Raw genomic sequence first — 12,578 nt, 5'->3', positions numbered from 1 at the left:
GCAATCAGGACCTGTGGGATCACAGGGCTGCTTTCCCCTTGATGTTGGCCTTATATTAAAGCAATCACACCATCCCCTCTGACAGCCACGTCCTTCTCTTCCCTTCCCCAATGCTGCAATGACAGTCACTCGTTTGCTCCAAAGACACCATTGCTGGGACTATAATTTGGTCATCAAATGTTGCTTTTTTGGGAAGGATGGCAATTATGCCCCTACCTCAGTGACAGGCAGTGCCACCATCCTACTGCAGGATCTCCTTGGGGCTCCAAACCCTCCCTCCCTGGAAAACTCAGCTCCAACCCCCTCTCAGGCTTCTCTGGCATTTGATCCTTTGAAGACCCCCTTGTTTCTCCCTGTAAAAGTCCCATCACTGTTAACAAAATCTTCCCTTCCATCTCAAAGCTTTCCAGCAAAGCTTCCTTGCCCTTCCCTCCCCGAGCACTCAGCTAATTGAATCCAGTTCTCAGCTCCACTCTGTTATAATCTCATTCTCTCCAGTTAAAAGCACATCCTCGAGGACCACAAAGCTCAGGCTGTGCTAAAGGTAAATGTGGAATTTGGCAGCATTAGGCAAAAAGCAGCCCAGGCACCAGGAGGCAGCTCCTTCCTCCCTGGCTGAGCCCAGGAGTCAGTGCTCCTCACAAACAAAATGTTCAGGGCTTGCCATCATTTCTTTACCAAATGGTTTTCCTTCTTGTCATTCTCATCTTTTATCTGAACGTCCTTGTCGTGGTTTGTCTGCAGTTCCCTCCTGGCTTAGGTTTCATCCTAAAGAAAATTCCTCCTCTTGGGTCCAATTCTGATGGAATGAGCACAGCTTAAGCCCTGAAACACTCTGGGTTGGGAAACTTTACCAGCTCAACCCCTTTTGGAATCTGCTGTTTCTCTTACAGGAGCTTTTCATTCAGAACACCTTCAGGGAGGGCTGTTTCATGCTTTCTTTACACCCTCTTGCTTCTTGTCAGATTGTCATGACAAAAGCCTGTTCCCTGCTCTCTCCTGTCTCCATTCCCGGTTTGATCCCAACCAGCCCAGCTCTCCCTCCCAGGAATACCTCTCTGTTTTCCTGCAGGCTGGTTAAATTCAGCCCCCCTGCAGAGCTGAAGGTTATTTTCTCCTCTGCTCTGTCTTGCTGAATACCAAGTGCATGTCAATGAGAGCCAGAAAATGGCAGCGTGGTGCTATTTATAGGACTCAGATTTGTCTGTCTGACCGTGCAGGAGAGCTGCAAACAAGAAGTCAGAGTACGTCAGGCAGGACACAGCAGTCAGGAGCTCTTTGGGGCACGAGACTCCTCCTTGCTTGGGATGACTCTTCTCAGTAGTCATCAGCCTTCTGAGGGTGCTGGAAGCAGCAGTAGAAGGAGTTTCCCCCAGGAGAAAACACCTTCCTGTGCTCTCAAACCACCTCTCAGCTCCCTGGCCCCCAGATGTCATTGCCCAGAGCTGTTCCAACTGCTGCACCCCCTCTCGTGCATCAGCCAAGGCTTGGGGGGCTCTCACAGGTCCCCTCCCAGCCCTGGAGACTCTCTGTGGCCTCCCAAAGGCAGCAGAGCCACTGCCCATCCCCTTTGCAGTGCAGGAGTCCAGTTTATCCCAGTTCAAGGAGCACTCAGGGCTCAGCAGTGCCCTGGATCAGACCCCAGGGACTGGATCCTCTTGGCCACGTTTGGCTCAGACCTTCTCACTCCCAGGGCAGCTTTCAGACCCAGAAAACAAAAGCTCAAATCTGTTATCCAGCTTCTTCTGCCACGATTTGCCCCTTTGCCCCTGCTCTGTGCCAGGTTTCACTTTGTGTTGTGCCCCTTTGCTGTTTGTAGCTCCTGGTGGAATGTTGAGTTGTTCAACCACCACAAAAGGGAAAAAAAACCCCAACCAAATCCCCCGATCTTTGTGCTGCAGCCTCAGAACCTTGGTCAGCACACACAGAGGCAGCCAAAGGCACAGTTCCCAACCCAGTGACCTGTCCTGTTCCTCAGCTGTTCCCTCTGTGCTCCTGCTCTGTCCTTCACAGCTGGTTCTGTGTTTCCTCTGCCCCCCCAGCCTACACCAAGAACCAGGTGGACATCGCCACGCAGGGCTGGTTCATCGGGCTCATGTGCGCCATCGCCCTGCTCGTGCTCATCCTGCTCATCGTCTGCTTCATCAAGAGGAGCAGAGGGGGCAAGTACCCAGGTGAGGGGGACAGGTACCCAGGTGAGGGGGCAGGTACCCAGGGGAGGGGGGCAGGTACCCAGGGAAGGGGGCAAGTACCCAGGGGAGGGGCACAGGTACCCAGGGGAGGGGGCAGGTACCCAGGGGAGGGAGGCAAGTACCCAGGGGAGGGGAAAGGTACCCAGGGGAGGGGGGAAGTATCCAGGTGAGGGGGGCAGGTACCCAGGGGAGGGGGGCAGGTACCCAGGGAAGGGGCACAGGTACCCAGGGAAGGGGGGGCAGGTACCCAGGTGAGGGGGGAAGTACCCAGGAGAGGGGGAAAGTACCCAGGTGAGGGGGCAAGTGCCCAGGTGGGGGGGGGGGCAAGTACCGAGCTGAGGGGGAAGTACCCAGGTGAGGGGAACAGGTACCCAGGTGAGGGGAACAGGTACCCAGGTGAGGGGAGCAGGTACCCAGGGGAGGGGGGCAGGTACCCAGGGGAGGGGGCAAATACCCAGGGGAGGGGGGCAAGTGGCCTGAACATCTGCAGGCTCTGAGGGGAGAATCAAGTTGTGTTGCTCTGGGATATCTGGGATTGCCCCGGAGTGGGAGCTGTTATTAGCAGGAAGCATTTCAGTTAATTAAAGGCCAGGGGCTCTGTGCAGGTTTAGGGCTGGACACTCCTGCTATGCACAGTCTCTGCTCTGCACATCTGCTTGTCCTGGGTCAGAAAAAGATCTTTTCAGGCAAAAATGTCATTAAATTTGTGCAAAGCAAACAGAAGACTTAAAGAAATCGTGCAATTAATACACCCTGTCACTGTCTGGAGTGCTTGTGGTGCCCCACAGCAGCACCCTGTGCAAACCCTTTACAAACCCTTTGCAAACCCTTTACAAACCCTTTATAAACCCTTTCCAAACCCTCTGCAAACCCTTTGCAAACCCTTTGCAAACCCTTTGCAAACACTCCCAGGTGCAGTTTTTTACCTGCCCCTTCGCCCCAGGGGGAGTCCCGGCCGCCCCCACCCCACTGCTGGTGCCGTCTCTATTTCCTGCACTGATTTTAATGACAATGGTGGGGCTGTTCTTGTTTCCAGTCCGAGACAACAAAGACGAGCATCTCAACCCCGAGGACAAGAATGTGGAAGATGGTTCCTTTGACTACAGGTACGTTCCCAAGGCATGTGGCCCCCTGGCCCCATCAGCCCCTGTCCCACCATCACAGCCCTCACTGCTCTCCCTCCAGACCCGCAGCCCCACGGGCCACACAGCCTGGGAATGAGCCCTCCCACCTTCCTCCTCCTGCCTCCTGCCCTCTGCCAGTCCCCTGCCAAGGGAAGCACTTCCTGAGGGACCAGGGTGGGAGATGCTGCTCAGGGCTCCTCTGTTCCCTCTCCCAGTCTGGGATGACCAGTCTGGGCAGAGCTGGCACTCTGGGATCAGTAACCTGCACCAGCTCTCACCAGGAGCAGCCCAACCTTGGTGACACTCCTAACACAAAATCCCCTTCACACACAACAGCCCCCCAGACCCCAAACTCTGTAGCAGCCTGAGGGTGTTTCTGGGGTATCACCTGCAGCTCAGCCTCTCTCCTACCCACAGGGGAGTAATGCCCAAAGTTCTGTTTGGATCAGCCCTGAATGCACACAGGGGGACCCATTTGGGGGTCTGCCTGCATTCCAAACACAGAATTTTCTGTGGGGTCCCCAGGTGGCCCCACCAAACCCCCCTGTGAGGGCTCAGCTCAGCCCAGCAGGGGTTCAGCAGAAACCTCTCTGGCTTCCCACGCTCCACTCCACTCTTGCACGCAAATGTCACCCCCTAAAGAGCAGCAGTGCCCTTTTCCACCCCGGGAAAACTCCCAGGATGTGTCAGGAAGGGACAGACACTCTCCCAAGCCTTCCCTGCTCTCCGTGGCTGCCCCTGGAGCAGCAGCAGGTCCTGCTGTCAGGTCTCATTGCATTGCCCACACCTGACAGGTGAGGGGATGTTTCCCAGCACACTCAGCACCTCCACTGGGCTTGGCTTTTCTTCAAGGAACTAAAAGGCACTTTCCCATCTGAGCCCGATCCAAGGCCCAATTAGGCCAGCAGGAATTTTTCTCCTGAATTAAAACAGGGGTTAATTCCACCCCACGTCATTCCAGATACTCCCAGAGTTCCAAAGTGAGGGGGAAAAGATGGGTAGGATTTGTTTGGGATTCAGGAGGGATGGAGCATGACACGGGTGTTCTGCCAAAGGCTTCAGAGGAGGCAAAACAAATCTGCCTGCACCCAACTCAGAAATGGAAGCAGAACAAGAGCAGCTCTTGCTGGGACCACGTTTGTGTTGTCAGTGACACAGGAACTGTTCCAGCAGCGACTCCTCCTCTCCAAAGGAAGTCACTAAGCCCAAAGCCCCCCAGTCCTCTGAGAGCACCACACAGGACACAAACACACCCAGCAGGACCCAGAGGAAGCACCACCATGTAGGGAAAGGCTGATAATCCTTATGGCCCTGGGCAACACCTTCCTCATCATGCCCTGGGAGCTGCCCAGCACTTGGAGGGGTGGCAGGTGAAGGCAGGGCAGGAAGTCCCATGGAAATGTCTGGGGTTGTTCCCTTCAGATTCCTGGCTGGGTATGGGGAACAGCAGAGAAGGAAGGAGCTCAGCCTGGTCCCATTGCAGGCCTTGCCCAGGATCAAACACATCCCTCCCCAGGCATGGTTTGGTGCTCTTGGCACAGGTCAGAGCCATAACAGCTGTGTGGGCACAGCCAGGGCCACACCTGGGGCAGGACAAACCCCCTCAGTGCTCTCAGTCATGACAGGGAACCTCTTGGCTCCCAGATTTGTGGGATGGTGGGAATTCCATGGAGGAAGCCTGGAGCCCCTCATGCCCCAGGGGTCCCCCACATGACCCCAGGCTCAGCCCCACCCCAGGAGCTCAGCCCAGGCTGCCCACCAACCTTCTGGCAGTACCACCCATTGCACAGCTCTGCTTCTCCAGGGGCCACCAAGCTGGTCCCAGCCCATCCATCCGAGGCAAATCCATTGCCAGGGCCCACTTGCCTCGCCCACAAGGAAATCCAAACCCTTGGCATGGCTGGCAGCATTCACTGCCCCAGCACCATCCAAGGGACATTGAATTCCAGGCAAGGGGAAGGGATGGGGCAAACCCTTCATCCTGCTTAGCTGAAGGTCAATCTTTTATTGACAGCCCCATTCCCAGAGGTTTGCAAGCCAAAGACACGGGTCAGTAGGAGGACAACAACCAAGCTCCAAAATACTCCCAAGGTTTTCAATCACATCATCCTGTGGACTAAACAGGGGAAAAAAAGCCCCAATCAAAAAAGAACAACCATAAACCCCCAACAACCCATAAACTTTGCCCCCTCCTCAGGAACAACAGGTTTCCTGGGAGAAGTAATAGGAGGCTTCCCCTCAAGGAGGCAGAAAGAGAGGTGAACCTGAAGGATTGATATGAAATGCTGTTGGCTGATTAAGATTGGAGTTGATTGCGATGTTGGGCTCAAGGAGGGCAGCAATTAGTGTTTCAAGCAAGGACAGGAATTGAGCTGACGTGAGCTCTTCATTGGCTCCCCTCCCACCTCCACATGGCATGTCTGATGTGCTCTCATCATCCCTCACGTCCTCAATGCCCTGTGCATGCAACTTTCAGATCACTGCAGCCCATAATTAAGAGATACTGTCACATCTTTGTGTTGCACTCTCGAATAATGGTTTTCCTGAGCAGAGGCTAAGCTGAAAAGCTTGTTTTCCACGCAGGAGACCATTATCCTTGGACAATGTTCTGTGCCAGTGACTGTGCCTCATTATACCAAATGTCCAATGCTGCGTGTGGGGGAGTCCACTGGAAACCTCGGATGCTGGGAAGGCAAAGTGCAGTGGGTTGAGCTTCTGGATTCCAGCTGAGGTTCAGGATAGTGTCCTGTGGCAGAGGTGCCACACTGCAGGCAGTGCCAGCTTGCCATCTCAGCAGCCACCAAGGCAGGAGGACACAGGACTGTGCTGGGAGCCTGGTGAGGGGAGCTCAGCTCTGGAGGGGCAGCCTGGGCAGGTGTAGGTTTGGCAATAGGGAACGTGATCCGTGTGTGTGGCCACGTCATGGAAATCCAGCAGAAAGCTGGAGGGGGAACCAAGCAACCCTTTCCCTTGTCCTGCTGCATGTCGGTCCCCAGAGCCACCACTGTCCCCTAAAGCTGCTCCCTGATGGACTCCCCCCCCAGCCCTTCTTGCACAGCCCCCTGTGCCATCCAGGCTCACCCCAGAGTTTTCCTGGCTCCATTTGGTATAACGAGGCAATCGGCTCCGTGAGGAATGCGGGCGTTTCTTCTTTGGTTTTAGCACTGCCCCTGTAAATGCAGAGCTCATCATATCTCTCTCTGATCAGGCTCTTTCTGCTTCTCTCTGTTTTATTCCCATTCTTTCTTCTCCTTTTCACCTGGTCTATCCACATGGACCATGAAGGTCTCTTGAAAGGTAGGACCACGTGCTGCCAGAAGTCCGGCACATTTAGCTTTTTTTTTTGTTATTATTTTCCTTCCTTCTACCTATTGATTTCTTTATAGCCAAAACAATCCCTCCCCCTCCCTGTTCCCGTGCTCCTGCCTCACCTAACACATTAAACAAGACCCCTCTAATTCCTGCTGGCATTGGGGGCACCCCCACATGGAGCCAGTTGGATCTTGCTTGGAAATGCCCCGTGGGCTGGGGGTGCCCCCAGGAGCCAGCCAGGCCCCCCCCTCGAGCTGCTCATCCCTCCTGGTGTGGCAAAGTTGGACCTGGGAGTGATGCCCTTGGTGCCCTCAGAGTGATGCCCCTGGTGCCCTCAGCACCCAGGGGTGGGGACAGGGGACACGAGCCAGAACTGCTGGATCCTGAGACACTCTTTGTCTCAGCCTGGAAACCCTCCCTGTGGCTCCAGCCTGTCCCTCTTCCCAGTGATTTGTGGCACTCAGGCCAACGTGCCCCAGGTGGTTTGCAGCTGGTGCTCTGCTGCTCTAATGCACCCTCAGCAGAGCCCGGGAAGGGCTTGTGTTCCATCCAGAGCTGGTGAGTCTCTGCCTCCCACCCTAATGCACTAACGGGAAAACTGGCCCTGGAGAGAGGTAAAACCAGGGGGACACCCAGGAGATGCATTGCTGGGGGGCTGGGGCTGCCAACGCCCCCCTGGGGGGAATCTGGCCCCATATTCAGCCTTAACTGCCCCCCAAACCTTGGGAAAGGATATTGCAGATAAAGGAGTCTGGGTTTTGCCACTCTCTACTTGGCATTTTTGGGGCTTTCTAACCTTCAGCCCTGCTTGCAGACTGAACTCTTCCTCTCCCACCCACCCAAAAAAGCTGCTTTCAGAGCTAACAAGTTGGGTTTTATTGTGATGCCAAGTTAAATCCTGGGTCTGTGTTGCTGCTCTGCTGCCAAAGGCTGAGCTGAGGAAACACAGAGAGAGCTGCTTGTGCTGTGGGACACCAAATTCCTCTCCCACTCCAGAGCTGATGCCGTTAATTAAATGGAATGAGGGAGAATTAATGCCTTCCCCAGCTGAAGAGCAATTTGCTCCCTGGCCTGAGCAAAGTGCAGAAAAACACCAGGACTTTTACCAGTTCTAAGGAAAACAAAGGAGCAGAGTAGAGTGAGTGAGTCTGACAAGCCCCAGGCTAAACCAGCAACAATAAAAAGGCAGGATTGGAGGTGGGAGCACAAATATTTCAGGTCTGTGTGTGATACCAGCAAAAACAGGGCAGAATTTGGGTGCTGGACATAAGATCAAATATGAACTAAGGACTAGATGACATGAAAATTCATTTTTTATATATCTATTTATAACAATCCACTCTCATCCTCCACAAAATATCATCTCTATTTATGAGATCCCAGCCCTTGCCCTCCAGAGGGAAAACAACTTTTCCCTGTTTGGATTTTTTGTTAAAAGGGTTTCTTTAAAGTGGTGGGTTCTTTCCCTGTGGGTCAAACAATTTATTTTCCTGTGACCTGGCTTAATCTTCCTAGTGGAAAAAAAAAGAGAAAAGCACAAAGAATTGAGCAAACAAGCTTAGATGCTCAGAAATAAGCTCGGAAAGGTAAATTCCCATGAGGTTTGGAAGCTGCACAGAACTTGGCATCCTCTTCGTGCCCCCTCGCAGTGCTTTGAGTGCTCCCCATTGCATGTAACTCCCCAAACTGGGTTTTCTGCAAGGGAATCTGGAACCAAACCCCTCAGCCAGTTTGCACTGGGGGTGGGTGAAATACTGAGAGAAAGAAAGAATCAAAGCAATGCCAAAGCAGTGCCAAGGGAAGGATATTTCTAATGCACATCCAGTTGGGTTGATTGGGTGTAACCCAGGTTAACAAATGGGATTCTTATAAAGCAAAAGGGTGAAGGTTGGGTGTGCAGAGGCAGCTGCAGACCCACCTTCACCCACACATCAGGCACCCCACGACCTTCCCCCCTCAGCCAGAGCACCCCCAGTTCGTGGGCTCTGCTCGGTGCCTTCACACTCTGGATTCATTCTGAACATCCAGACCTCGGGTGAAGGTCCCAGGCCCTGCTCTCAACCCTCACTGTGTCTGTCTGTCCTCTGCCACCCAGCGATGAAGACAACAAACCTCTTCCCAACAGCCAGACGTCACTGGACGGCACCATCAAGCAGCAGGAGAGCGACGACAGCCTGGTGGACTACGGCGAGGGCGGCGAGGGGCAGTTCAACGAGGACGGCTCCTTCATCGGCCAGTACACCGTGAAGAAGGACAAGGAGGAGACCGAGGGCAACGAGAGCTCCGAGGCCACGTCCCCAGTCAATGCTATCTACTCGTTGGCATAGCCCAGTGCCAGGGAACCACCAACAGCCGGAGGGTCTGCAGCGGGTGGGGGTTCCACAGCAGCCGCCGCCGCCGCCACCCCCGAGAGAAACGTGGGAAGGAAACCAACCAAGGACAAAAAAACAGAAAAAAAAAAAAAGAAAAAACAAAACAAACAAAAAAAAGAAACCAATCCAAGCAAGCAAAGCAGCCCAGGAGGCTGCCCAGGCCATTTATCCTTAGCAAACAAGCCAAGGGCCAGGACTCGTGGGGCGCCAGGGCTTGGAGCTGTGGCAGAGCTCTGGGCTGAGCCAGAGGGGCTGCGGCAGGAGATGCTCGAGGTGAAGCCCAACTTGGGGGGCTGCCCCCCAGTTCTGGGGCTGCCCCAGTGCCCAGAGCCAGCCCAGAGGGGCTGCAGGGTAGGCTTGGCCACCCAGGCTCGCCGAGGCCCTTTCTGTGCTTTGAGGAGGGAGCTAAAAATTCTCCTATTTAGTATTTTCAGGAAGGTTGTGGGTAAGAGGGGAGGGGGGAAAGCAAACAAAGAAGGAGTTTGGGGAAGGCAAGAGGGGTGAGAGGGGCCTGGGTAGAGCAGCAAGAGCAGCACAAAGGCGTGAAAGGAGCAGAGTGGTGGATCTTTGGGTACCAACACTGTGGCACTGTTTGCCTGAGCCATCCATCCTCACAGCAGCACCTGGGCCAGAGCCTCACCCAACACAGCCAGAGCCACAACCTCCTTCCCCAAAGCTCAAGCAGCACCTCTGCAGGGAAGAGCAGGTCCCACCACCTCCCTCCCATCGATGCTGAAGCTCTGCAGTCCCTTCCCCCTGGAGAGCCCACAGGGAGCTCACCCAGAGCATCCTGGAGGACAGGAGGCTGCAGAAGACTTGTGGGACTTGTGGAAGGACAGGGAGGTGCCACCCACCCACCCTCTGAGCCCTGGGGCAGCAGCACTGCAGGCAAACCATTTGGGTTTAGTCTTTGCTTTGTGAGAATTTGGGGGGAACCTGAGCCCAGAGCACACCTGCTTTCTTTTAAAGGCAACTCCACGAATCTTATGTAGCACAGAGAGAGTGGAAGCAGGACCAGGATTACCATGGGATGAGGGGACCAGAAAGCACCGGCTTTTAAGGGAATTCAAAGCCAGATGGTGAGGATGGAAGAGCCCCCCGGGCTGGGGTGGAGGATCCCCTGGCACACAGGGGCACAGGGGCACACAGGGAAGGCACGTGGTGGGGGCACAGGAGCCCAGGAGGACAGCACAGGAGCCCCCCCCAGGCTCCGGGGTGAGCAGATGGACAGTGTGTCCCACTGACCCCCCTCCTCATTTCTGACAGTGGCCTTTCCCCCTCCATCCATCAGCCCGAGCGAGCCCCTTCCCCGTGGGACCCCCGCGCTGCCCTCGGCACAAACCCAACCCCTCCGTGCTCGCAGCGACCCCGCCACCCCCCGAGCCGCCGGGGGCAGGAGCGCTCCTTCCTCCACATGCCTTACACAGCTTGGAACGTCCCGGGAAGTTCCCCGACCCGACCCCCCTCCCCGCCGCCCCCCGAGGCGCCGCCTCCATCCCCAGGGCAGGAGGAGCGGGGCCCGCGCAGCTCTCCCGGCTGGACCAGCATGGATCGTGTAGAAGGTAGAGTTTCACACTAGCCCAAGTTTAGTGGCCAATGCCAGGTGTATTCTCCCACTTCCTGCACTTTTGAAACCAAAGGTACCTTCGCTGAGAGAGATGAGGTTCCTCCAACCGTTCCACGGACGTTGGGATGGATTTTCCTTTCATTTCTTTTTTCCTAAGGAGCATTTTTGACTTTTTGGTTTGGTTTTTTTTTGTTTGTTTTTTTTTTTTGTCAGCATAATGGATTGAATGCAATAGCATTAATGCAGTTACTCTTTCAGCTTTCAAGCTGGTTCACTGCTAACAGGAATACTTTTACTCTGGGGGTTGTTGAGAGGGACTTTGCCACGCTCTGCTCGTGGCACGTGGATCCTGCAGTTCAGAGCTGGGCAGCACCCGGGTGGCTCCTACTGCCCATCACAGAGGGGGAACAGGAGAGAAGATGCCAGAGCTGTTCACCCAGAGCCCATTGCAAACACCTCCCTTAGAGAAATAATTGTCCTTTCTCTTGGTGGACCCAGCCTGCCCTCCCTGGCACCCAGCTGGGTTTGGAGCCCTGCCCTGCCCTGCCAGGGACACCGAGAGGGGGGCACTGCTGTGCTCCCCTGATCCTGAGGCTGCTCCTCTTCTCCCCAAAGTGGTGGTGCAGTAAGAGGTAGAAAAACAGTGGGAAAAACTGGAATTTTGGTACGAGCCCTGAAATCCTGCTCATAGAAACCCAACTGGACACCAGGTCACGACGTCCCCACAGTGTCCCCCTGCCAGCGTTGCCTTCTCACAGGTGACAGTCCCCAGTTCCACGTGTCACAGTCCCTTCTGACCCAGGAGATGGACGAGGAGCTGCTGCTCCTGCTGGGGGAGCAGGAGGGTGGAGGGCAGGGCTGGGCAGTGCCAGCCATCACCACAGCCATGGCACAGAGCTCCAGCCGTGCCACCGCCTCCCCTGGCACACGCCAACACCTCTCCTGGTTGCACAGGTCCCAGCAGAGCTGTGAGTTCACCCTGCCACGCCTCACCCTCGTACCAGGCTTAGCGTGTACCGGCAGCAAACGATTTCAGTTAAGCAATAAACAAAACTTATTAAAAAAAAGAGAGAGAGAGAGGGAGAAAAAAGTCTATTTCTTGCACTAAAACCTGTTTTATTAACGAGAATAATGATGCTTTTCTGGTCCTGACAAAATCACCCGCTGCATCAGTAGCTGCCCTTGCCCAGCAGTGCTGTCTCTGTCCTCACGTCGGGCATTGGGCTTTGGTTGTCCAACAGTCTAAACCCGTGTCAAAGCCACAAAACTCCCATGTCAGACCCCCAGAACGCCGTGTCAGACCCCCCAGACCAGAGTCCTTCCTTCACAGCACCGAGTTTCCCACGTCTGTCCCTCCTGCTCACATCAGACAGAAAGTATTGGACTGTTTTGTTTCTCTTTAATTTGTAAATATATCGCAATCCATCCGTCCTCTCTGTAAAACCTCCTGGTTGTTCTCAAGTATTCTATGTATTTCTTTGCCTTTTTTTAAAGCAAAAAAAAAAAATCAAACAAAGAAGCCACCACCTTTGCATTAACCCACTTGTTCCAATGAGAAATGTAAAGCTGAGGCTGTAAAATTCCCAGTTTACAGCGAGGAGATTTATGGACTACAGAAAAAAGTGTTTAATTTAAGGACTTATAAACCGACTGCATGAGAGGTGAAAGAAGGCCAAAATACTCAGATATCATTTTTTTGAATCACTATAAAAAAGACTGGATTTTTTTGTATAGAGAACACTAAACATATAATAAAACATTGTTCAAAACTCACTCTGAGCCTGCGAGTTGTCTCCCAGAGGGTCTCAAGAGGCACAAGCAGGTGGTGCTGCCCACCCACAGCTCCAGAGTCTGCAGGACTGGTCCCCAGTGTCCCCAGTGTCCCCCAGTGTCCCCCAGTGTCCCCAGTGTCCCCAGTGTCCCCCAGTGTCCCCCAGTGTCCCCAGTGTCCCCCAGTGTCCCCAGTGTCCCCCAGTGTCCCCCAGTGTCCCCCAGTGTCCCCAGTGTCCCC

The 12,578-nt window shown here is 54.4% G+C and overlaps 1 protein-coding gene across 17 annotated transcripts in view; it reads left to right on the top strand.

Moving 5' to 3' along the window:
* NFASC (neurofascin) overlaps window positions 1-12,340 on the top strand; it is an 89,929-nt gene extending 77,589 nt beyond the window's left edge. For 16 of the 17 annotated variants that reach the window (XM_071578731.1, XM_071578741.1, XM_071578738.1 and 13 more), the window contains 3 exons: window positions 2,043-2,174; window positions 3,229-3,298; window positions 8,724-12,340. In XM_071578731.1, coding sequence (XP_071434832.1) covers window positions 2,043-2,174; window positions 3,229-3,298; window positions 8,724-8,955 — 434 coding nt within the window. In that variant the 3' untranslated portion in view covers window positions 8,956-12,340. The remainder of the gene's footprint in view (window positions 1-2,042; window positions 2,175-3,228; window positions 3,299-8,723) is intronic. The other variant, XM_071578727.1, reaches the window with a different exon arrangement.
* The last annotated feature ends 238 nt before the right edge of the window (window positions 12,341-12,578 follow it).

This window comes from Pithys albifrons, chromosome 28, assembly GCF_047495875.1.
Source record: "Pithys albifrons albifrons isolate INPA30051 chromosome 28, PitAlb_v1, whole genome shotgun sequence".
Lineage (NCBI taxonomy): Eukaryota > Metazoa > Chordata > Aves > Passeriformes > Thamnophilidae > Pithys > Pithys albifrons.
The sequence above is the reverse complement of the archived record's forward strand: the minus strand, read 5'-3'. Positions and strand labels throughout refer to the sequence as shown.